The sequence below is a fragment of the Engraulis encrasicolus genome, chromosome 13, assembly GCF_034702125.1.
Source record: "Engraulis encrasicolus isolate BLACKSEA-1 chromosome 13, IST_EnEncr_1.0, whole genome shotgun sequence".
NCBI lineage: Eukaryota > Metazoa > Chordata > Actinopteri > Clupeiformes > Engraulidae > Engraulis > Engraulis encrasicolus.
Window position 1 is genome coordinate 16,415,544 of NC_085869.1, and position 26,078 is coordinate 16,441,621.

The 26,078-nt window shown below is 46.5% G+C and overlaps 1 protein-coding gene across 2 annotated transcripts in view; it reads left to right on the forward strand.

Annotated features, from left to right (window-relative positions):
* ppp1r1c (protein phosphatase 1, regulatory (inhibitor) subunit 1C) overlaps positions 1-23,312 on the forward strand; it is a 40,069-nt gene extending 16,757 nt beyond the window's left edge. For both annotated transcript variants that reach the window (XM_063213268.1, XM_063213267.1), the window contains exons 5-7: positions 12,341-12,661; positions 16,933-17,193; positions 21,500-23,312. In XM_063213268.1, coding sequence (XP_063069338.1) covers positions 12,341-12,661; positions 16,933-17,193; positions 21,500-21,597 — 680 coding nt within the window. In that variant the 3' untranslated portion in view covers positions 21,598-23,312. The remainder of the gene's footprint in view (positions 1-12,340; positions 12,662-16,932; positions 17,194-21,499) is intronic.
* The last annotated feature ends 2,766 nt before the right edge of the window (positions 23,313-26,078 follow it).

Below are 26,078 nucleotides of genomic sequence, written 5' to 3' on the forward strand. Positions count from 1 at the left end.
CCCACAAATTTTACAGACTTTGGAGAAACGTTGGAACCACATACTGTAGGTCAGGCAGGAACGTTTACAAGCTCCCTCCTCCTCTTGGACTAAATGTTTCTCATAAATGACGTCAGACAACAAACTTTGTTGCACAATTCCGCTTCTTCTGCCATGAAGCAAAACAGCTGTTGGAGTGCCTTCGCTGTAAAACATTGCAAGCATTAAATACAAAAAAGTAAGTTCCCTTGCTGCCTTAGCTTTGTAAGTTAACTTAGCTCGAGACTTAAGGTGAGTTAACTAAAAGCTTAAGGCAGCAGGGCAACTTACTTTTTTACGTTAAGCTGGATGCAATGTTTTACAGTGTTCACTTTTCCGTTTTCAACCAAAGTGAGACAGGACTGTGTGTTAGCCTCTCTTATGCTTTCTCTCATGAAGCGTAACAGTCCATGCTCCTCATGTTATTCGGCTGTGGGCACCTGAGCTCAGACAGAAGAGTGAGACCAGACTTTTCCCTGTCTCCGCATTTCTTTGGACTAGCTTGACGAACATTTTATTATTAGCAATGATGTTTTATTTCATTAGCAATGAGCAATAATATGAATACATTGGTCTGTGAACAACGTTATCATTTCTGTGCACCGTGTCACTTCAGACACAGTTGAGCACAAATGAAAACATACCAGGGGGCTATTTCAATGTTTGCCACAGGCTCCCTCTGCCTACAGTGTTGGCATTTGACAGCATGCCACTGTATACTTCCAACAAACGTAGCCCTTATAATTGGCATCTAATCTGTTCCAGGAAATTACGTAGTTGGTGTTTAGCCGTGTGTGTCTGTGTGTCTGTGTGTCTGTGTGTGTGTGTGTGTGTGTGTGTGTGTGTGTGTGTGTGTGTGTGTTAGTTTGTGGCTTGCCAGTCGGCTGTGTGGGAGTCGTTAAAGGTCACCATTGTTGGTTTATTTACATGAGTGTGGTTAAACACACACACACACACACACACACACACACACACACACACACACACACACACACACACACACACACACACACACACACACACACACACACACAGCAGCTGGAGCCCTATACTCTCATGGGAAGCAGCTGGGGACCACAAGCAAAACAAAACACAGAAAGCTCATGATTTTAAGACTTTATGACATCCGTTTTGGTTCACATTAGTCTTTCTTTGTCATGCTTTCTGTTTGCCTTATTGGTTATTGGTTGTTGTTTTTTTCTGTGAGGTTTGCCATCGTTTGCCATCTCTTTGCTTTTTGTGCTACACAGTAAAAAAAAACAAAAAAACTGTGTACTCTCAACAGTGTTAAAATAACACTGTATTTTTGTGGCAAAAGGAAAGAATAGCGAGCGCTCTGTAGTCTTTACTCCAGGTTGAAGGGGTGCATCTGGTTATTCCTTTTAGGGCTTGGCAGACTTTTGAACTATATCCAAAGCACTCTCCTTTGAGTCAAGGTGGTTGAAGTATTTAAAAACCCTTTATTTTACATCAGGGTAAACATGGTGAAAACGCCCTTTTTTTTGGCGTTTATCCTGTTTACCCTGTTTACCCCAGTGTAAAATAAAGGGTTTTTAAATACTTCAACCACCTTGACTCAATGGAAAGTGCTTTGGATATATTTCAAAAGTCTGCCAAACTGTATTTTTACTGGGTATTTGCCATTCGCGAGTCATGCAGCTGACATTTCTGTAGTCCCCTGCTCTGCCAGGGCTCATGTGTACAACAACTGTGACCTCCACCATTCGCTATAATCTGATACCCACAACGGATGAATTCACCCTCATCAGCATAACACAGTGGTTTCCAGATGATTCCCAGATTGCACAGAGTATATAGGCTGACTTTCATGGCTAGCGCGGTAACCTTGCCACACATGGCTCCTCCACAAAGATGTCTTTTTAGTTATTTGTTATTTATTTACAGTGCATTATTAGACTAACTGTTTCAAATATGACTTTTATTAGAATGCCCACAATGCAATCGCACATCTCTTTTATACTCTGGCATAACACAACATGACCATAGGGTGGCAGTGCCAACACAAGTACCGTAACTCATTCCTCTAACATCTCCCTTTCTTTAGATTACTGTTTAGTTGACAATGGGGAGTTCCTGAGTCTTGCAGGCAGCTATCATTATCATAGTGATAACACTGTAACATATAACCATAAACTCATATATAACACACATTCCATTAACGACCTGACTTAGGTTCATTGCTACCTCAAACCAAACTCATACTAGCTTTACTATTACTAGCCATGTAATAACATTCATTGTTAATTTATCAACTCATTGTGTTAATACTCATCGTAACTTTGCCATTCAACCATGTAAATTAACCTGGCTAAGACTCATTGAAGTTTAACTAAACATCTCCAGAATCTCAGTGTAGTTTTCGACTTACACCTTCTTCACAGTTCCAATCTTCACACTGCGCTCTTTTTTTTTTTTTTTCATTCAACAGCTTGAGTGTCTGCGTGTAATTGGCATGTGTCTGTGAGTGTGTGTGTGTGCGTGTGTGTGCGGGCAGAGGTAAGGGCAGCGACCAGCCTACACCCTAGTAGAGCCCGTGCTTTCATGTCATGTGTTTGTGAAAAGAGGGTCACAGGTTCAGTCTTGGTGGTGGTCGCGAGATGCGTCCACTACGCGTGGAAACTGCCCGACCCGGCGTGCCACTGTGCCTCTTGGGTGTGGGGCACAGCACAGGGCCTGGGGTGTCCGGAGCTGGATCGCTTGGGGTGTGGGCCGCGTTGGTGCCCTCTGGATCATCCTGGTGTCCGGGCTCAGCCGAGGTTGGGCCCTCAGTCGTGCGCTCCTGTTCTGGCCATGTCCGCTCCAGTCTGCTGGCGGGCTGCACCTCCGCTAAGCGTTCAGCCATACGAAGATCCACCCGATTGCGTCTGTAGAGCGTGCCGTTGACATCCACGACGAACGAACGGGGGGACACTTTCTGAACGCATTGTCCCAGCTGCCACCTTCCGGTGCGGTCACCTGGCAGTGGTTTCATTCTGATCCGTTCCCCTACGGTCAGCTCCGGTAGGACTCTGGCAGCTTTGTCATAGGTCGATTTTGCCATCCGCCGTTTCCACTGCAACTTCTCGGCCACTCCGGCTACTACTTGCGGTTGTAGCAGGCTGTTTGCCACTGGCAGTGAGGTCTTGAGTCTGCGTGACATTAGGCGCTGAGCAGGGCTACTGTCCATGCCCTCAGTGGGCGTGTTGCGCCAGTGGAGGATAGCCATCCATGCGTCTGTCCCGTCTGCTTTTGCCCGCTTACAGAGTGATTTCACTATCTTTACGGCTGACTCAGCCTTGCCATTCGACTTTGGATGGTAGGGGGAGGATGTGACATGGGTGAACCCCCAACTGGATGCAAATGTCTTGAATTGCTCGCAGGCAAATTGGGGCCCGTTGTCACTGATCACTCTGTCCGGCTGCCCATAGCGTGCGAACTGTGCCCTGCAGCGCGCAATAAGAGTGTTGGCCGATAGGTCAGGAAGCAGGTCGATTTCCCAATAATCTGAATAGTGGTCTACGATTATGAGGAATTCCTTGCCCGCATAGGAGTAGATGTCCATGCTCACGGTTTCCCAGGGGCGCGTGGGTATCTCATGCGACATCATGGGTTCTCTCTGCTGATTCCTCGCATATTCCTTGCATGCAAAGCAGTTGGCTGCAACATCTTTAATTTCGGCCCGCATGTTTGGCCAGAAGAGTGTGTCCCTGGCACGCCTGTAACATGCTTCACCACCTATGTGGCTCGTGTGTATGCGCTTGAGGAGTTCTGCTCTCAGTGCCTTTGGGATGACGACACACTGCCCCTTGTATAGTACGCCATTCTGCACATTAAACTCGTCTCTGAAGGCCCAGTAGTCCCGCACCGCCAACGGGGTGTCTTCCTTGAAGTCGGGCCAGCCACTCACAACCACTGCTTTCAGCTCTTGGAGTGCGTCATCCGTTTCTGTGTGCTGAGCTATTTGACGGAGCCTGAAATCGGTGACGTTCAGATGCTGGGCCTGGTCCAGCTGTGCATACTCTGCCTGAGCGGCGAAGACGGCATGCCGCACGGGGGTTGTGTCAGGCCCGCTGTGCGGTGGCGTAGCACGGCTTAAGGTGTCGCTGACGTACATTTCAGGCCCAGGCTTGTACACCACGTCGAGGTTGTAACATTGGAGCTGCATTAACATCCCCTGGAGACGTTTCGGTGCACTCAGGAGAGGCTTCTTGAAGATCGTGATCAGTGGCTTGTGGTCTGTCTCCGCGGTGACCGTGTCTCTGCCATATAGGTATTGATGAAATCTCTGGCAAGCGAAGACTATGCTCAGGGGGTACAGGTCTTTTCGTCGAATGGATTCTTGAGAGGGGACCATTCGAACAAAACGTTGGACCATTAGTATAAGGCAGGGGATCTTTAGTCGAGGACGGTCCGTCTACCGCAAAAGCCAACGAAAGGTCCTTAAAATTGAACTAAAGATCCGTAGGTTTCAACTAAAGGTCCCTTCAGTCTGCCTATATTAGAAATGTAAATCAGCTTTTTTAATGCTCATTTTAACGGGTTTTCTTCGGCCTGCCTATATTAGAAATGTAAATCAGCTTTTTTAATGCTCATTTTAAGGGTTTTGTTTATTTAAATATGTAAATCAGCTGTTAAGTTTTGTTTTTTGTTGATTTAAACATGTAAATCTATAAATAAAATGTACTTACTCATTTTAACTGGTAGGCCTATGTTGTTGTCCCACGTTTTGTTCGAATGGTCCCCTCTCAACAATTCATTAGACGAATCGTCTCGAATTCTGCTCAGGCACTCTTTCTCAATTTGAGCGTAATTTTGCTCTGTTTGGGTAAGGGCCCTCGATGCGAACGCAACTGGCTGACCCCCTTGCGTCAAGCAGCACCCTAACCCATTCATGCTGGCATCACTCTGGATGGTGACCGGCTTCGTCACATCGTAGTATCGAAGGACAGGCGTGTTGGAGACCAGTCGCTTTATTTCACACACTGCATCTTCATGTTTGGCTAGCCAGTGCCATTCTGTGTCCTTGTCAAGGAGTCTCCGGAGTGGCTCACATACCTCTGAGAGCTTTGGCAGGAATTTTGCCAGGTAGGTCACAAATCCGATGAAGCGCTGCACGGCCTTAGCGTCGGTGGGAGGTGGCATCTCCAACACCGCCCGCGTCTTCTCTGGATCAATTTTGAGCCCTTCAGAGGACAGGATGTGCCCATGGAAATGGACTTCACTCAGTTTGAACTGCAGCTTGCGTTCGCTCAGCCTCAGCTTCACAGCTCTGCATCGCTCCATGAGTGCATGTAGGTTGTTGTCGTGGTCACGTTCTGCCTCCGCTTCCGTGTCACCGCACCCAACCACCAGGATGTCGTCAGCTATCGGTTCGATGCCAGCCAGGCCCGCCAGTAACTCATGCTGTTTGCGTTGGTAGATTTCTGGTGCCATCAGGGGCTGTTCACTCGCTGAACTTCCTGTTAGCCACAATTGGCTAACCCTAACCACGGGACAGTGCAAAATGAATGGGTGTCAATGGAGTTTTTTACCATTATCATTTTTGTGATTTTTTATAATTTTTTGTCCTGAAATATTAATATTAAGTTCGAAGCTAGAAATAATAAGACCCCATTTGAGTAGCGTTTCGATTATTTTGCGCCACTAGATTATTATATACTGGGTCACAAAGCTCAATTTTTATGGGGCCAAACCCATAAACATTAGCGCGATGCTAGCGAGTACAGGTTGAAATCTTCTAACCTGCTGTAAAACTACACACCAGTGCGATTTGTCAATAAAGCCTATTGTTAAAGAACAGTCATAGTGCTTACCAGGAATGTTTTGTTGATGATATTTGTGACTGGAAATCGCAGTAGCAATGTATTTAGCATGGGTTCCCCTTTCCATTCCATACATTTTCCCACATGAAGGACTGGCCTACGCTCGTTACTGCATTATGCATGCAAAGCTAACTGGCTACAATGGGAACCAATGAGACTGAGCCTTCTCCCTGTTAGAGGTTCTCTGGTGCCACCGACACGCCGAATGGAAGCTTGAGCCATCTCATGCGACCCCAGGGCGTCCAGAAAGTCGTCAGTCGGCTGCTTTCCTCATCGAGCCTACACTGCAGAAAGGCGTCACGGGCATCCACCAGCGTGAAGAGACGGGCTTTGGGCAGTTTGTATAGTACATCCTCCAAGGTCGGCATGTGGTAGTGGGACCTCAGTAATGCCTTGTTGAGCGGCTTGGGGTCAATGCACAACCGTATTTTATCCGGCTTTGCCACCGTTACCATGTTACTAATCCACACGGTGGGCTCACTCACCGGTGCGATGTTGCCTGCTTTCACATGGCGGTCAAGCTCGTTCCTCACCCTCTCTCTCAACGCAACAGGCACATTCCGAGGCGCGCATTGCACGGGGGTGACCTTTGGATCCAGCTCAAAGTGGATTTCACCTGGGACTGACTCTATGGGGTCAGTGAAGACATCAGCGTAAGTGGTAAGTAGCTGCTCTTTCGCGAGTGGCGCGCACTGATCTGCCTCTACTTTATGCAACTCGTCTGGAATGGTGAACGTCATCAGACCGAGGCGCTGGCAAGTAGCCCCGGAAAGGAGAGGCTCCTGCTGTGTCTCCACTACCTCGAAGACCAGGCTGTGCTTTACTCCCCTGATGACACAGTCTGTGTGGAATCTCCCCTGAGATCGCATTGTTTCGCCTGAGTAAAGTTTCAGCCTAGTTGTGCTTGGCTGTAGCGCAGTGCCAGGTGACAGCTTCTCTTTAATTTTGCTGCTCATAACATTACAGGTGGCGCCGGTATCGAGTTGGCATGCTTGTTTTTTCTTATTTAACTTCAAGTGCACAAACCACTTAAGCCCTTTTGAGTTCATGCTACTGACACATTCTGAGGCTACAAACATGTCATTCATGTCTGTGTCGTTTTGCTCAGACTCCTCCATGACATTAACTTTCTTGGTTTTGCTAGCCTCCCACACAGCAAAAGTACACCGTAATGGATCCGCCCCGGAGTCCACCATCCGGAGGCCATCCTCCGGAACGGATCCGGTAAACGGGGCCGTATCGGCGTCCACTTGCACGCCGCCTATCATCCGACGCGGAGGCGTGGTGCGGAGTCAAAAGGGACCCGTTTGTCACCCGCAACGGATCCGCGTGCAGAAGCGTACCTCCGCAGTGAGCCCGGTTCGGAGGCGCGACATCCGATGCGGACTCATTACGTGTCCACTTATTGCATCCGTCACGGTTCCACTACTTTTTATCAGTTACGGACCCATTCCGGACTCATAGATGTTCCGGGCCGGGACCATTTTGGATCCGTGCTCATAAAGTTACTTTCTTAGTATGCTATAATCCCAATAAACCAACACTAAACCAGTTAACCGTTACAAACAGCATTTAGATTTAATTCTACAGATAACACAGACCTGGCCTAGACACCGTTTAAATAAGATCCCGAAAAAAACACAACCTGACGAAGAACTTCACTCATCATGATTTTTTATTTATCTTGACATTATTTTTCTGTCTCACTGTCATGTTGAACAATCGCGTGTCGTGGCTGCCTTCTCTTCCTTCCCTCATCAGTCGACGAAACATCACATCAGCGCTCCGATCTGAAAAGGCAACAGAGCTAAACTTAGAGCTTTCACTTAAATTTCGTAAGATGACAATCAGACATTGCATTGCATATGGAATGGACAACGCTCTTTCACATCTCTATCCCGTGACAGTAATGATGTTGAATATTATAAGATGTACCATGTCCTACTTACTCTTGGTCGTAAAAGCCGGGAGGCAGGCGGGCATCACTGTAGCAGGGTGGATTACAGCTGGCTAGCCCTGTCCGACCCAGAGGTAATTCCACCTGTTTACTGTTGCACAAGATTAAGAACAAATTCAGATATTTGTAGCCCAACCACGGACATCTGTATCAAACTATGAGCCCAGCTACTTCATTCATTCACCATGATGGACAGCATATGGGACGAGGGCGCAGTTCATGGCCATCCATTAATTGCTAATAAATAATTAGCCTGGATTTCGTTAACGTGAGGAAAACATGATGCCACCGCTTTAGGATTTGTGCCGTTAAAAACACAGTTGGTGCCAAACCTGTTGAGAGCATCACCAATCCGTGTAAAAGTGTACCACGAGCCAAATTCAGACCAATATAGCCGTTTCATAAGAGTATTTGAACACTTAGACCTACGTTTAACTTTACACAAGTTTGCTTCAGTCAACCGGTTTGCTAGTAGCTGGCTAGCAAGCTAACGTAAACAAGGCTGTTAAAATGGGCACAATGTAGATAATTTTTATTCAACTGCACTTCCTCCATGTATCGGATGGCATCATATTTTAACAGCATTTAGGAAATACTACAATAGCCAATGTAGTTCTCCATGTTTTTGAATGAATGAACTAGCTGTCTCGTTTTGAAAACAACTAGGGTTAACATACACTTTTTAAAATCATAAAACAAAATCCTACGAAATATCAATAAGCATTGATAGTATAAAAGCTTCAGATATACTTTTTGTACCTTTGTGTATCACCTAATATAAATAAATCAATACTTACTGGAGAGCGCTGTTCGGTCTTGTCTGCCCCAACAAAAACTGTACCAACGTCCGTTAGATTTTACAGCGCGTCCGCGTTTGTGAATCAGATATGGATGCGATTATGGTCCGCGTTTTGACAGTAGAATTTGGGGCGGCGCACGGTGGCGGCCCTGATCCACCAAGTGGAACCCAAAGGAATGTGACAGTGACACGGATGTGGTGACTTAACGCGGCTCCGCATCGGAGTCCTCTGCTGTGTGGGCTGGCATACCCGGGCGAAATGGTGTGCAACGCCGCACGCACGGCATGTCTTGCCGTAGGCAGGACACTGCTCCCTGCCCCGCTTGTGGCTGTTCCCACAGTATCTGCAAGCCTGCATGTCTCGCCCTGCTCTGTCTTGAAATGAGGAATTGGGACTACGTCTGGGGCTATCCTTGTGCCTGTCAGCAGCGTTCACAGTGTCCACATGTGTCTGCGGGCTCACCATCCCTCTCATTCTGCTTTCGGTAAGTTCAGCCAGGCGGCAAATTTCGATCGCCGTTGGCAGCATCAGCTCCCGCTCACGAAGCAAGCGCCTTCGGGTGTTCTCGCTAGCCACACCAAGCACGAGCCTGTCTCTTATCATTTCATCCCTGAGCCCTCGGTATTCACACGACGCGGCTGCTACTCGCAATTTGGTCAGGAAACTATCTATAGGTTCGTCATTTTCTTGTTTACAACATCCAAACTTGTATCTCTCGTAAATAACATTCGTTGCTGGCTTAAAATACCCCTCCAGAGCGTCGAGTATAGCCGTGGGGTCTTTCTTTTGTTCATCGGTTAGCGTGACATTATGCATGTAAATGTGGCGGCATTCGTTACCCATTAGCCTCCTCAGAGCGGCTGCTTGCACTTCTTCGGACTTCTCGTCCAAGCTTGAGGCCAGCACGTAGTCTTCAAATTCCGCCCGAAAAACCTCCCAGTTTTTCGCCAGATCACCGGACATCTGCATGCCGTCCGGCGCTGGAATCGAATTGTTGTATGCCATTATTTTATTTTAGCTTGGCAGCTAGACCACTTCTGGCACCATGTTTCAGATATGACTTTTATTAGAATGCCCACAATGCAATCGCACATCTCTTTTATACTCTGGCATAACACAACATGACCATAGGGTGGCAGTGCCAACACAAGTACCGTAACTCATTCCTCTAACACTAACGTTTCGAAAAAGCGTCTTCATCAGAGTCCTGAGTACTCTTTTTAATGATGTCTTATCTGGTTGCAACAGATTGTCACATATTTTCGTACACCGTGCATGTTTTCCATGTTCTTCTAGCTTCATGAGTAATTTGTCATTTCTAGTTTATTTTTATCCGAGTTTTATAGTTTTAGATGGATACTCTTGATTTTGCTTCAGTACTATTTGCGTAAGCAAAGAAAAGGCCGCTTTAACCGATTATATATTTCCATTACTTTTTCCACCTCTGGCGTTCCAACAGCAGTACTATTCTGGCCGCATCACAATGCCCCTTTTCTTGTGACAAACGAGGCCACCACAGATACCCATAGGATGGCATAACAGAGCAGTGGCTAATTTAGTTACACGCCCGCGATATGTTTCCACAGACGGGGCCCTTGTTGCAGTGCATCAGTAATGGGCTGTTTTGAATCACTGGTAATTAGGAGTCCTTCTGCCCTGCCTACAAGGCTTACGCACAGAAAAGCCAACAAGGGGGGACAAAGGGGTCAATTTTCCCGGGCCCAGGGAGATGGGAGGGGGGGCATAATTGGGCCCTCATTGCATTAAATATATTGGGTGGAGGGCCTTTCTCAGATGACTTTGTCCTGGCCCCAGCCAAAGCTGTCAGCAGCCCTGCTTACACCATAACATGGCGGCCCCACTAGGGCCACTCTGGACCACAGGTACTGCACTGCACAGACCTCCCTGCTGCAGATAATGTTTTTGGAAAGAGCGGAGGTATGAGGAGAGGAGAGAAAAAAAGAAAGTCAGAAAGGAAAGGAAAAGTGATACATTGGAGAGGGAAAGGCAGAGAGAGTGAGAGAGAGAGAGAGAGAGAGAGAGAGAGAAAGAGAGAGAGAGAGAGAGAGAGAGAGAGAGAGAGAAAGAGAGAGCTGAAGCTCGAGGGTTGTGGAAAAATATGGGATTGTTCTGTGGTCTGTCAGGCACTGTTAGTGTGCGTCATCATGTATGTGATGTGTGTATGCGTCTATGTACGTACATGCATTTATGTCTGTGTATTTATGTAGGCCCATTCATGTGTACAGTATATGTTGTGTATGTGTACATGGCATTGTGCTGTGCCCCCCCCCCTGCCCTGTCTTACTTGGTTTGGCCTTCTGTTGTGTCTCCAGTTCTTGTTGGTGTATGTATTCATCTGTGTATATGCATACAAGCTGTACCATTGTTATTACATTTGGCAGACACTTTTGTCCAAAGAGACTTATATATACGTTTGGCATTGTGCTTTGTCTCAAGTTCTCTCTTGTATATATTGTTTATGTGTGTGTGTGTGTGCGTGTATGCGTGAGTATGCTTATGTAGACAGTTTATGTAGCCTATGTATATACCTATGTGTTTGGCATTGTGTTGTGTCTCTCACAAGATCTGTCTTGTTGTTGTATGTATTTTTCTCTGTTTGTTTACAGTATGTGCATATTGACCTGTGTGTGTATATGTGCTAAATGTTGTAAAATTATGTGACAGTGCGGAGACAGTTCTTGTGTTTACAGCGTGTACATGTTTAACATTGTGTTCATGTCTTCCCCCTGTCCATGTCCTCCCCTATCCCTGTACCTGCCCCCCCCTGTCCATGTCCTCCCCTATCCCTGTGCCTGCCCCCCCTGTCCATGTCCTCCCCTATCCCTGTACCTGCCCCCCCTGTTCTCTCCTCCCCTGTCCATGTCCTCCCCTATCCCTGTGCCTGCCCCCCCCTGTCCATGTCCTCCCCTATCCCTGTGCCTGCCCCCCCTGTCCATGTCCTCCCCTATCCCTGTGCCTGCCCCCCCCCTCCTCTCCTTCCCTGTCCTTCCCCTTTTCATGTCTTCCCCTCCCCTTCCATCTCGCTGTCCCTGTCCATGTCCTCACCACCCCTGACCTGACCCTGTTCATGTCCCCCTACCCTACCCCGTCCTCCCCTTTCCCTGTTCCCTGACCACCACTGCCCTGCCCATGTCCGCCCCGGTCTTCCCCTCCACTGCCTGGTCCCTGTCCTCCCCTGTTCCCTGTCCTCCCTTCACTGTTCATGTCCTTTCCTGTCCTGTCTCCTCCTCCCGTGTCTCTGTCCCCTGTCCTCCCCTGACCCTGTTCTCCCCTGTTCCCTGTCCTTCCTTGCCCCTGTTCATGTGTCCTCCCATCCCCTGTCCTCCCCTGTCCCCTGTCCCCCTCTGACCCTGTCCTCCCCTGACCCTGTCCTCCCCTGTCCTGTTCCTTGTCCTTCCTTGCCCCCGTTCATGTGTCCTCCCCTCCCCTGTCCTGTTCCTTGTCCTCCCCTCCCCTGTCCTGTTCCCTGTCCTCCCCTCCCCTGTCCTGTTCCCTGTCCTCCCCTGTCCTCCTTGCCCCCGTTCATGTGTCCTCCCCTCCCCTGTCCTGTTCCCTGCCCTGTTCCCTGTCCTCCCCTCCCCTGTCCTGTTCCCTGTCCTCCCCTCCCCTGTCCTGTTCCCTGTCCTCCCCTGTCCTGTTCCCTGTCATCCCCTCCCCTGTCCTGTTCCTCCTCCCCCCTCCCCTGTTCCCTGTCCTCTCCGGTCCTGTCCGGCTGGCCACAGAGCTACAGCTGGTGGTGGAGCAGCACTTCCAGCGTCAGGAGCAGCAACAGCAGGATGGTGGAGGTGGAGCTCTCTCCTCCGACAGCCCCGACACGCCCAGCCCCGTCACGGCACCGCAGCAGCGCCACGCCCACGGCCACGGTCACGGGCACGGTCACGCTGCCATGCCAACAGCCCCGCCGTGGCAAAACCACAACTACCCCGAGCCCAATGGCAATGACCGCAGTAGCAGCAACAGCAACAGCAGTAGTAGCCAGTCAATCGGCACGCTGGGTAGCCCCGTTAGCTGCACTAGCAGCAGCAGCAGCACTGCCGTGGGGGGTAAGTGCCCCTACCTTGTTCCATCACCTTCAGTGCCACACCGTAAATATTTCTGTCACCTTTACCCGCATGATTCACAGCAGCTCTGCATGGCTTCTTCTGTTACCATAGGCGTGCACAGATGGGGATAAAGTGGTACTAAAGCACCTGCCCCTTTGCCCTACTGGACAAAAAATGCCCTTTTTGAAAGTTATTTTTTTGTCTCTTTTGTTATTGTGTCACAATGTACTCTGGTCCATGTTGACATGATAATCTCCATGCTTCACGATCAAAAGCATGTGACAATACTGCTCGCATATAATATGAAGAGTTCAGATGCAAAACCCCCTAACTCCATTTCTGAAGACCTGCACTTCTATATTTTTAGAGAACCCAGTTGTTGGTTTGGTTTACATTCATGTACTTGATAATACATGTAAATAGTTATATTACATAAATAAAAAACAAAAATATGCAATTTTGATAGCTTTGTATTAAATAAAAATGAATTAAGATTATTTTCTGAAAAGGCACTTAGGGGGTTTTGCATCTGAACTCTTCATATATAGCCTCTCTTCTAAAACCCAGTAAGGCACCTGCCACTGTCTGTTGCACAAACCTTATGGGAGTGAGTGATCATGGGAAGAGTTTTTTCGTATCCAAAAAAAGTAGTGTGCAGCGTTCGCACATCAGTAACACAGGTGCTGAACCAAACAGAAGATAACAGAAATAGATCAGTGTTGCGGACCTTTATTATTTATTTTCAAGACTTTGTTCGTAATCTTTTAAAAGTGTGGTGACTGTGAACATCATTTCTGGAAAATGTGTTTTACAAGAATGTAAGAATCATTTGCCTAGAACTGATTCCACACTATATTTTAAGAACACATCAGTCAGTTCACATCATTGTGTGATGTCAGTTCACATCATTGCTGCACATCGGTTCAGCAGTGCACCCTTAAATAGCACTTCAAAACACATGCTGTTATGCAGGTGTAACGGAGGCTAACTAGCAGAGTTGGCGTGGAACGTTGGTAAAGCCTCCCTCCGATAGCCTCATTCAGTCTCGCGCCGTTGGGCCGAGATACTAGTCTCTTGGCCCAGCGGTATCGTACTGTGGCTCCCATTGCCGGACCGTTGTTGTTGACGAGGTCGCACGTTCGATCCCCGAGGAGGGTGAACAGGTGCAAGATGACTTCCGTCACAGTGGTGCCGTGACCCGGATTGGGTGTGAGGTTTAAGGGGGAGAGTGTAACGGAGGCTAACCAGCAGAGTTGGCGTGGAACGTTGGTAAAACCTCCCTCCGATAGCCTCATACAGTCTCGTGCCGTTGGGCCGAGATACTAGTCTCTTGCCCCACCGGTATCGTACTGTGGCTCCCATTGCCAGACCGTTGGAGTTGACGAGGTTGCATGTTCGATTCCCGAGGGAGGTGAACAGGTGCAAGATGACCTCCGTCACACAGGGGTGTCAAACTTACGGCCCTTGGGACGGATCTGGCCCGCCAGAAGGTTCTATCCGGCCTGGATGTTAAAAACAAATATATATAGGCCAATTTTTTTTTTTAATTCAAAGAAATAACCGAAATGTGCAATTCTGCCACTGGGGGCAACAAAGGAAAATAGAGACATGAATGACTTTGTGTGTTCTTGGAGTGATGGGTGACGCTGCTTCTTTTTTTGCATCTTTTGCATCCTTACATTGTCCCCATACCTTTCCCATGCATGTTAGAGAGATGGGAAAGTTCACATTGGGAAAGGAAAAAATAAACAGCATAGTACACCTTTGTGCTCTTGCCAAAACCTCCCTTGAATCTGGAGACTTCCTATCTCGGAAGGCCTCTTGGACATGATCTAGGGAAGTCTGCTTTCTCACACACTATAGATACTGTATAGATGTTCCAGATGTGAAACACAGCATACCAAGTATAGCTTTGTACTTCCTGTTTTTTACACCTCTCCTAAAGTCGTGCCCCCTCCAGATTTGATTTCCATGCATCTGGGACATAGAGGGCAGCTGATCCTTCGGTCGATCTGTATCAGCTGTTGTCAAATGTCCTCATGTCTGGATGTCCCTTTGACATAGTATGAAGGAAGGACAGAAGGACACGAGACAACTTCAGCATGCATGTAGAGTTGCTTTTTCTTAGTCGATGGGCTGTATTTCAGTCATGTGGTTTAATGGCAAACGAAGGGTATGTTATCTTGTGATAAGTAGTCTCCTGGTCGCGATGTCCCTTTCACATAGTATGAAGCAAGGACAGAAGGACACGAGACAACTTCAGCTTGCATGTAGAGTTGCTTTTTCTTGGTCGATGGGCTGTATTTCATGTGGTTTAATGGCAAACGAAGGGTATGTTATCTTGTGATAAGTAGTCTCCTGGTCCAAAGAAATCTGCATCCAATGAAAATTGGCCATGATTATGCCATCAGCAGTGACCGGTAATGTATCTGGAGGCCTTTGATTTTAAACCATTGATTCAGCCATTGAGGACAGCACAGCTTTATTCCTTTGCAAATCAACACAACTCTGCTCTGCTGTAATGTAGTTAGTTTGTCCAGGTTTGTCATTGGACCACATACTTAAAACAGGACCCAGCTGCCTACTGTATACAACTACATGAGTCCACAGACCACGGCTAAGCTTGGGACAGATCTGGCACTGGGCATTGACTAGTGTGTGAAAATTTGGCTGATTATGGGTCGAATGAGGGCCAAAGTTCTTCTAGATCTCTCCCAGGCTCAGCCTTCTCCGTACTTTTACGGTTGTATGAACTGGTAGGTTTGTGATCAGACCTCGCTAATCACCTTTTGTTTGTCTCTCTCTCTTGTTGTTGTTGTTCTTGGTGTTGTTGTTTGTGTTTTTTGTCATTGTTGTTATTGTTTTTTCCTTCTTCTTTTTTACGTATATTTCCCTATGCAGGAGAGTCGCCAGAGGCTTCAGAATGTCCGCAGAAAAACTTGTCAAGCCCCTCGACAATTTCCCGATAACCGCCCACTAGCATCTTGACTTCATAAGCGTTTGCACATCCGTTATGGACTTGTTCCCCCCCTCTGGGCCTTTCTTTAAAAGCCATACAGTGAATCCATACGTAGAGAACAGCCAATAATAATAACAGCACATTGTAATCACCATAGAGTATGCAACAACCCATAATCCGTTCTTCGTTTCTCACAACCGTCCTCTATTAGCTGGTTGGACATTTTCTACTGCTTCCATCAGACTCAAAAATGGGTTTTCATGTATTTTTTTTAGCAGTGTCTTAGAGGCGTTTCATTCAGGCACTTGTAAACTCTGCATACTCTCTCTGTCAGACTAAACCAATCGATCAGAGCTGTATGAAGTAGAAGTAGTCTTAATTTACAGCACTAGTAGTATAATATATTACAAATTTGAAACCATGTAATATCATATCAAGTGTTAATATGTTATATTACATCAGTAAAAGTACTTCTACTTCTACTTTATACAACTCTGCAACCGACCACCAATATGTGCAGCGATTTCTCTGCCATATTCTGTATTGCTCTTTCTTCTTCAATTCTGTACTTTTGGTTTTGCATTGACTTGGTACCATCTCTCCTTATAGATATTGGAAAAGAAATAAAGAGATAACTGTATTTTAATGGCATGAAGCTATTAACTCCCGAGTGTCTGTCCATATGTTTTATTTGACCAAAGGAGCTACATGTACCTATTGCTTGTCTTTTGATCTCTGATGATCTCCTGTTTAAATTGTGTTATTTAGATCATTGAGGGATTTAAATAATCATATTTAGAATATTAGGAATATGAGGTATCTACTGTATACATGTTGATACAATGTTGTGAGGAAAATGTATCAGTTGTGCTGTGAGGAACACCAGAGCATCAGGTTTTTACACTATATTAGCATAGATGCTAAGTGAGTTGGTATTTAGCTGCTTTTCTCTGGAAGGTTAAGGAGACCTATTGCCCGAGCTAGCCTGCTGTTGTTCTCATCAATGTTACATCAATGGTATTAGCATTGTCCAAACATGAGCGGTAATGGATTAGCGCTGAGTGACCCTTGACCTGCAGTGCAGTAAGTGAGACGAGCTGCCCCACTGTAACAAGGTCTTCAGGAGAGGTCAATGAGTTTGACCCAAATCACGTGTTTCAGGTTGGTCTCACAATGTGTGTGTGTGTGTGTGTGTGTGTGTGTGTGTGTGTGTGTGTGTGTGTGTGTGTGTGTGTGTGTGTGTGTGTGTGTGTGTGTGTGTGCGCGTGCGTGCATGTGTGTGCACGTACATGGTTGTCTATTCTTTCTAAAGGGAGAGACCATCAGGCAGAAAGCCATGGAGCGCATGGGGAAGACAGGAACCCCATCACCACCTCAACTCCACAAACCCACCCTCACCCTCACCCTCACCCTCACCCACATCCGCATCCACACCCACACCCACACCCGCTGCCCACCTCGCTGTCCCGCCAGGCCCTCTCTCACCTGGACCCGCTGTCTGAGGACGAGGAGCCCTCAGCTCCCCCACGCCGTAAAGACACACCCTACCAGCACCAGCCCCCCTTCACGCCAGGTAGGATGCTCCCCTGTTGCATGCATACCATACACCTGTTGCAACTAAGTGCATGCCAGGACGTGACTTGACGTGACGTATACCGTAGAAAGGAGGGTTTACTGACATCATAACAGTGTAGTATGGCTTGGCCGTGAGGGGAGTCACATTTCTTCTACCGTCAGTACTAGAGGCATGATGTTAAATATCGCAATGCCACTACCCCCAAGGTTGGAGTGTGGAACAGGTCATAAGACACCGTAAAGGTTTGTCTGCTGTCATTAATCTCCTGCAATTACTGCTGACTGAAAGCCGCAGCTAATTAAACCACACACTGAATACTGACAACCAGATATCCTCTTTCGACCGCGATTTTGCGGAGGTTCCGGATTTTGGGGAGTCAAAATTTGTATCCATCATGGCGTCGCACTGACCATGTGCACCGGATTTGTACTAGGAATATCACTCCGCGGCTGTCAAGCTTTCAAATCAGGGAACACAAATTGCTGATGGTGATCAAACATGATTGCAATGTTGGTTTAATTTCAAACTTCATTCTACTAAGACAAACATTTACACTTGCAGTATGGCATAATAACGGTTTTGTTTTGAATGTTGTTTAAACGGGATAAGACTATTTTTGGGGGCAGGCTACAATTGCTGTTCACTTGCGCTAGCTTAGCAATATGGATATGAGAATTCACAAGGACTGCATGGAATGTGAAAAAAACATTCTGGACACATTGTTTACACCCTGGCTGACTCGGAAATGAGGTCTGGTGTCCAAAATCCTGGAGGTACACTTTAAGCTACGCCCACGTACTACTACACCCTGGCCAATGCATTTTCCATCCAGTGATCGTCCAATCTACTTTCTTTGACTATTACAGAAGGGCCACCTGGTGGGTATTCGCAAGAAGCTGGGTCAGTAGTGAACCAGGTGAGGTAAACGTTGAGGTAGCGGTAAATAATCTAATAGAAGATCCTGGTGTCCTCGATTCCTTAACGAAATGACATCTGCAGGCCATCCTTTATGGGGTTTACGACTTTCTGTAGTTTAACTTAGCGAGAAATGTGAAAATCTCTTTGCTCACATGTTTAAAAAAAACAGTTTGGAGCTGAGCACACTTTCTAAAGCAACTACAACTAAAAAAAAAACCACATCCACACAGTAATGCATAAGGTCAGAGCAGGCCCGGATTAAGGTGGGTCTGGGCCCCGGGGCAAGGAGATTGCAAGGGCCCCCCCTCCCCCCCTGAGCCCATACCAACCCAACCCAAATATCCCGTGGCTCAAGGGCCCTTTGATAGCCGCCCCCCGTGGCCCAGGGGCTCTCTGATTGTCGTCCCCCGTGGCCCAGGGGCCCTCTGGTTGCCATATCCCGTGGTTCAGGGGCCCTTTGCCATCCCCCGTGGCCCAGGGGCCCTCTGATTGCCGTCCTCCGTGGCCTTGGGGCCCTCTGGTTGCTGTATGACATGGCCCAGGGGCCCTCTGGTTCCTATGTCCTGTGGCCAAGGGCCCTCTGACTGCTGTCACTCCCCCCAGCCCATTTCAATTAACCCTTATAGACTAAAGAAGTACAACTAAAGAAGATCCTAGAATAGAGGGCTCTATCGCAATCAGCATCGACATCGGTATCTGGATTGTTGTTGGGCCCCCCCTGGGCCCCCTGGATCCATGGGCCCCGGGGCGCCAGCCCCACTCGCCCGGTCGGTAATACGGCCCTGGGTCAGAGGGTGAAGTTTAAAAAAAATGGTAGGGGGTTGCTGTGGCACAGCGGTTCGAGTCCGGCCGGGGTCATTTCTCGGCCCTGCCCCATCTCTCTCTCCCAGTCATTTCCTGTCTACTCTCACACTGTCCTTTAATAATAAAGCCCCAAAAGCGCTCTAAAAATTAAAACAGGACATTGCAGGACATTCTACTTTATTCTCAATGAAATTGAGGTTGGATTCTTAAAGCATACATATTGTTCATTTCAAAATGATTGCATCTGACTTTATATAAAACTGCTGCATAAAAGAAACAAACAAACAAAAAAAATCACATGGTTTTCTGTTTGACTTACGGTATACTTGAGAATAGCCATGGCGACTGGCTATTGCCATCTGATTAGTGTCTGTTAGCATCTAATAGTGTTTGGAGTAGAGCAGGGGTGGGAAACCTTTTTAATTTGACGGGCCTCTTCAATTTTATAAAGTCCTCCAAGGGCCATACTATGAACACAAGGATTTCACCCTGTTCTTTAGGCCTATATTGAAGGCGGCCACCCTTGCAACAGACCCCACCTTCAGTAGTTCCCCTGAAAATATTACTTAATTGTATATAACTTAATTATATTACTTAAATGTAATTTATGTGATTTCTTTACAAAACATCTCATATTTCATGTGGATCTGCATAACATTAAAATTACATTAGGGGCTGGATAAGACGACCTCAAGGGCTGTAAACGGCCCTCGGGAGGGACATAGGTTCCCCACCGCTGGATTAGTGTCTGTTTAGCATCTAATAGTAGTGTGTTTGGAGGAGAGGAACTTGGTCCTGGTGAAACTGATTAAGGCCTGCGAGTCCCTGAGGAGTGACTGGAATCGCTTGACTTAGTTTTCAAATTGTTTCCCGATTTCTCTGCACTGTAACCCAGAGGAGCGTAGGGAGAGAGAGCCAGGTATTGCAGAGAGATAAACAAGATGGCGTGTTCCCGTGCCAGCATGTCTGCAGACCAGATGGTGTGTTCCTGTAAAAACACAGGCGTGATCCCAAAAGACTCCCCCTCACAGTCACCGACATGCTGTATCACCCCTTCTCTCTCTCTATCTCTCTCTCTCTCTCGCCACATACACACACACACACACACACACACACACACACACACACACACACACACACACACACACACACACACACACACACACACACACACACACACACGCACACACACACACACACTTTCTACCTGTCTTTACCTTCTCTGTAACTACATTTGTTCACAAGCTAAGCTACATGATGCAACTTAAGTGCCTCCTGATATGCACTTTATAGGCATTTCATATACGTTGAGACCTCCATGACCCCTGTCAAATTGTATTCATTTGAACTGTGATTACCCCCAAAGTCAGTGCAGCTGTTCCTACAGCCTAACTTTAGTACATTAGCTGCGTAAATCCTCTACTGTTATAACTCACAAGACATCTGGGTAAAGGCATCCATGGGTACGGTATAGGCTGTGGGAGCAGCTCAGCTATTGTAGGATGATGAGGAGTTGAAACTTTCACCATTATTCGCTGCCCACATCTGACCCAGTAGACAATACAACTCAAATAAACAGTTAACAGCGACACACAAATATCGTTTTTTAGAAAATCATTTTAACCCATTAAGACATGGCGTTGTAAATTTGCTGTTACCAAAATGTCCATAAAGGTGGAGCGGGCTTCACCCAACAAGTTTCCTTCTTTTTAGAGTGCTGACCAAAATATTGTAAAACTGAAAAGTGAGAAAAGGTCGCACCATGCAAAGATTTTTTTTGTTATTATTACACAGACGCGTTTCGGCCTTCTGCCTTCCTCAATGTGTTCTGCCTTCCTCAATGTGTACTGTCTTCCTCAGTGGCAATGACCAATTCGTAGTCCATTACTAGGCGCTGTGTTACTATGTCATAGTGTTCTAGCATTTTAACTTTTCAACTATTGCAGTGTTCCACTGGTGGACCAGTGTGCATGGGGCTACGGCCCACTTGGGATTAGCCAGGCTGTGCCCTCCTAGTGACGCAACACCTTCAGCGTTGCAACTAGTCAGGTCAAGAGCAATGTAGGTACTCTGAGCTCCCTTGCTGGGAAGCAAACAACCATTAGCAAACCAAGGGAGGCGAGTCAACCATGCCGTTTGGGAAATGTTAATTGTTATGCTCTTGGTAAGACCAAGTCTCGAAGAGATTTGAAACGTCGATGATAATCAGGCTAACTTGGGATACCTTCAGGGCCCACCAGTGGACCCCCAGCTCATATTACGTAAGTAGTCTGAGGATCATTGCTCTACCTCTCTCCTCTGGTGCCCTTCCACAGTGGTGTTTATTGTTCTGTTTGTGGTGTCCTCTCATGTCCTTCACTTGCTCTTCCTGTCTGTTCCATAGCCTGTCTGCTGGTGTCCTTTTGATGCTCTACTACTCTGCTTGTCTTACGGTATCCCATTCTATCCCTCTTTTTATTTCTATCTCCATCTCTCTTTCTCTCTCTCTCTCTTTCTCTCTGTCATTGCCTTTCTCTCTCTCTCTCTCTCTCTCTCTCTCTCTCTCTCTCTCTCTCTCTCTCTCTCTCTCTCTCTCTCTCAGGAGTGAAGCAGATGAAGACACAGACAGAGGCCGACTCGTCCTTCGTGGAGGAAGAGGAGGCTGTCAGTGACCAGGAGGAAGAAAGTGGCACAGTGTGAACGCAGCGCAGCACGTCTATACAAAGGGCCTGAGTTGCATGGAGGTTTTAATGAGCTAGTTTTTTCTCTCTCTAAAGTGACTTTCAGTTTTAAACAAAGTCTCTTTTGATTGTTTTTGTTTGTTTGTTTGTTTCATTTTTTATTTTTGAAGGTGATTCTGATGTAGAGTCAAGAGGTAACAAAATTGAGTTATGGGCATTGAAATCATCAGCAATTTCTGTTTTCTTTCTTTACCATCCTTTTTTCTTAGTCCTTTTTTGTTCACATTCCGGTGTTGTCATTTTGTGAGTTTATGATTGCATTAGGACAGGCTAAATGACTAATGTCCCAGCAATACTGTTTCAGTCTCTTCCAGAGGACGTATGTGATTGGCTGTTTTGCTGGTGTGTACAGTATCCTCCAATCACAGTGAGGCAAAATCGTCATTGTGTTTGTTACCAGTGTAATGGCAAAGGCGTGTGCATTCCTGACAAATGTACTATTTTTGTAGTTTTTGCTGTTTCCTATTGAGGCTGAGTCGATATGATGAATAACGCAAGTCATAACAGAGAGGCATTCTGAATGAGTCTGCAATTGATAGTGTTTATGATGAGATTTCTGTAGAGCTGCTTTAGTGAAAGCCCTGACTCTGTAAAAAAAACCACATCTTTCTTTCATACCGAGAACAGAAAATCTATTGTTCATAAAATGCCAATGCCAGAATCCTTCCTTGTATATAATTCAAATGACTTTGCAAGCTTTTGTGCTTGTGCACCTCCACTCCACCACCCAGTATTGAGCTGTCTAGTAGCTCAAAACCTGTCACTTTGCTCATTAAAAACAGTTTCAAATAAAACAATCCCCACACTGAAAGCAGAATAGTGCCTTAACTTGGTGACTTACCCAGGTCTGTATTGCTCATGTGTCAACCTGTAATGATGACAAATTCATAGGAAAGCATATTGAGGTGTATTTCATTTTCAAACAACAGACATATTCTGTGTCAATGTTATTCAAATTGAAGTGTTTATTGAAATATACTTTTGTTTAAATACATCTCTACTTTTGTTTAAATATGTCTATCTGTCTGCATGAGACCTGTCAGCAATGTTATGTTTAGAAATATGGATCAGTTTGTGTTTTACAAAAAAGAAAAACTAAAAGGATATCCTAATAAGATAGCAAGAGACTCTGAAGGACTACGCCTGTCAAAGTAAAGTCAAGCCAAGCCTGGAAAACTTGGAACTATTTCTCTGCAATAATGTAGGATGTAGGCTATATATGACCCTTGATCACACGAAATGTGATTAAACAGACAATATGACCCTAAATCAGACAATATGTCTTATTAAACAGTGCATCTCTCTACACAAGGGACTTTGTGTGCTGCAGCAACATCTCACTATTTGGACATAAGCAAGGAGGACGTCATGGAATCCCTCATACTTGCCCCAACTGGCAGCTTTTATTTTTTGGGAATGTGTTTCATTTATCATTTTTTTGGATGCATGGCTTTTACTTTACCAAAATGAATAAAATATACTTGCTTTCTTTGCATTCATTTTTGGAGCAGCTTCTTTGAGAATGTAAATGTGATGGTGATCGGGTGATGATGTCAAACAATTCGCAACACTGTGAGCTGTAGCAAGGCAAACTGTGGAACTATGTCAGTGATTATTAGGCTGCAGCTTTGTAAGCGGTGATTGGTCATTGGGGTGTAGGGCTTTGAAAACACCAGAGGCATGGACACCAGAGGCATGGACGTTAAAGTCCATTGGTCATTGGGGTGTAGGGCTTTGAAAACACCAGAGGCATGGACGTTAAAGTTCAGCCAATCCCATACCTTAATGTTCCATTTTTACACAGCAATGACAGCTCATGGAGCCTTGGACACGTATTGCATAGCTCCACTAAGTGAGCGTAAAGAACACAGAAGGTGCCATAAAGGTAATTGCAATTCGTTTCTTCTTCAACTTTTCTTGCTATGTAGTGATTTTGTGTTAAACTCAAACAGAAAGCCGCTGCCTTGAACTATTTGAAATTAATTGAATCATGTCACCTACCAACTTCCAACCCCGGGAGTCACAACTCTGAATTCCAAGGCTCCGCAGGACACGGGCTAGTGATTGGTCAGATGATTGGGGACTGTAGTTCTAATAGCAGGGATTGGTCGGCAGCATGCACAGTAGAGTTGATTGGCCATCACCGACAGAGGGGACAGCAGTCATTGGTCAGCAGAATGGGAACTATGACTTGTTATTGGTCATCAGGGTGGGATTATGAGACTCTACCAATTACAGCAGTTATGGGTCAGCAATATGGGAATTGCCACTTAGTGACCAGTCATCAAGGGAGCAGTAGGCCTATATAAACCGCAGCCAGGGCTCGACTGGAAATGGCCATTTGCAGCAAAGACCAGCCCACCAGACATCGAAAGAGACAAAACCTATGTATTAAGTAATCTAATATGAGCTATTTTGACTGCAACTGACTATCTTGGAGAGGCCAATGTAACGGCATGAGGACCAGGCCAATGCACAAAGTCAAATCAACATTCCACCAGGCAAATTCCCCGTATACCCGATGGCCACTCCAGCCATGAGTGGAGCTGAGGCCAGCAGAGTGGAGCAGTGAGAATATGCTTCCTCAGCCTCGAGAGCAGCAGCAGCAGCAGCAGCAATAGCAGCAGGGAGAGGAGAGAGGAGAGAGGAGACAGGCTGTGTTTTATATCTCCACCGACCACCGCAACCACACACTGGGGAGCATGATGCTGAGCGAAGCTGTGTGTGTGTGTGTGAGTGTGAGTGTGAGTGTGTGTGTGTGTGTGTGTGTGTGTGTGTGTGTGTGTGTGTGTGTGTGTGTGTGTGTGTGTGTGTGTGTGTGTGAGAGAGAGAGAGAGAGAGAGAGAGAGAGAGAGAGAGAGAGAGAGAGAGAGAGAGAGAGAGAGAGAGAGAGAGAGAGAGAGAGAGAGAGAGAGAGAGAGAGAGAGAGAGAGAGAGAGAGAGAGAGACACAGAAGGATCAGTGACTGCAGCCTTTTTTATCTGTGTGAATTGAGACAAGATAAAAGATGTTTAATGTGTGTGTGTGTGTGTGTGTGTGTGTGTGTGTGTGTGTGTGTGTGTGTGTGTGTGTGTGTGTGTGTGTGTGTGTGTGTGTGTGTGAGGTGAGAATTGTCTGAGATTATGGGGCCCATAAACCTGCCACTCTGCAGTAGGCCAAATAGCACTGGTGCCAGGGAGAGGAGGAAGAGGAGAGGATGATGAAGAGGAGAGGATGATGAAGAGGAGAGGATGATGAAGAGGAGAGGAGGGCAGAAGATAGGGAGAGGAGAGGAGGATGAAGAGGAGAGGGGAGGGGAGGAGAGGAGCATAAAGAGGAGAAGAGAGGAGGATGAAGAGGAGAGGAGCGGGAGGAGAGGAGAGGAGGGTGAAGAGGAGAGGAGAGGAGAGGAGGATGAAGACCAGAGGAGAGGAGGAGGAGGAGGAGGAGGAGGAGAGAAGACGAGAGGAGAGGAGAGGAGAGGAGGGGAAAGGAGAAAACAGCAGAGGAGAGGAGAGCAATGTGAGCAGTGGAGATTGCATGAGAAGACGAGAGAGGAGGAGAAAAGGGAAATAAAAACAAAAAGATAGAAAGAAATGGATAAATAAGAAGAAAAGAAAGTGAAGGAGAGGAAGGGAAATGAGAGAAGAAGAAGAAGAAGGGAAGAAAAGAAAGGAGATGAGAGGAGGAGAGAATAAAGACACTAGTGTACTTATGAATGAGAGACCATTTTCGAAATGAGCTGCTGATGGCTAACACATAAATACTGTCTACTAGGGATGGCACAAACCGCACCGAAAACCGAAACCGTACAATTCACACACATACCGAACCGAACCGTGCAATCCATCGCAAATCGCAATTCATGTACTGCCCAGAAAAATATGTAAAACAGAGATTCTAGGAGTATCTTATCCAGTCTCTCTGATTAAAACATTAGCGTATAAGACCAAATCAGAGGATGACACAATTAAAATCACACCATTTTCACGTTGTAAGCCTATACAAACCATATGTAGGATATTTAGTGATAAGTCCGATTCTATAAGCCAGTGCACCATTTATCATGAACTAAAAAAAAAGAACCGTAGAGAACCGAAAACCGTGACCTTGACACCGCGATATGAACCGAACCGTGAATTTTGTGAACCGTACCACCCCTAATATCTACTGCTGCATAAGCCGCATGGTCAGGCCTGGATTAAGATGGCCTGGGCCCCCTAGGCTACAGGTTTCTGTGCCGCGCATTTTTCAATATTGCATCTTGTCACAATTCCACAACTTTTCACTTCTGGCCAATCAGGAGCCCCATGGCAGGAAGAGCCCCTAGGCTGCAGGCATACCTAGCCAGTGCAATTTGTGCACGGTATGCTACAGATCACAATACGTATGGCACACACTGCTGAAATATGACACAGACATTCACATTTAGGCAATTTTGTTTTGGCCTATGTATACTTC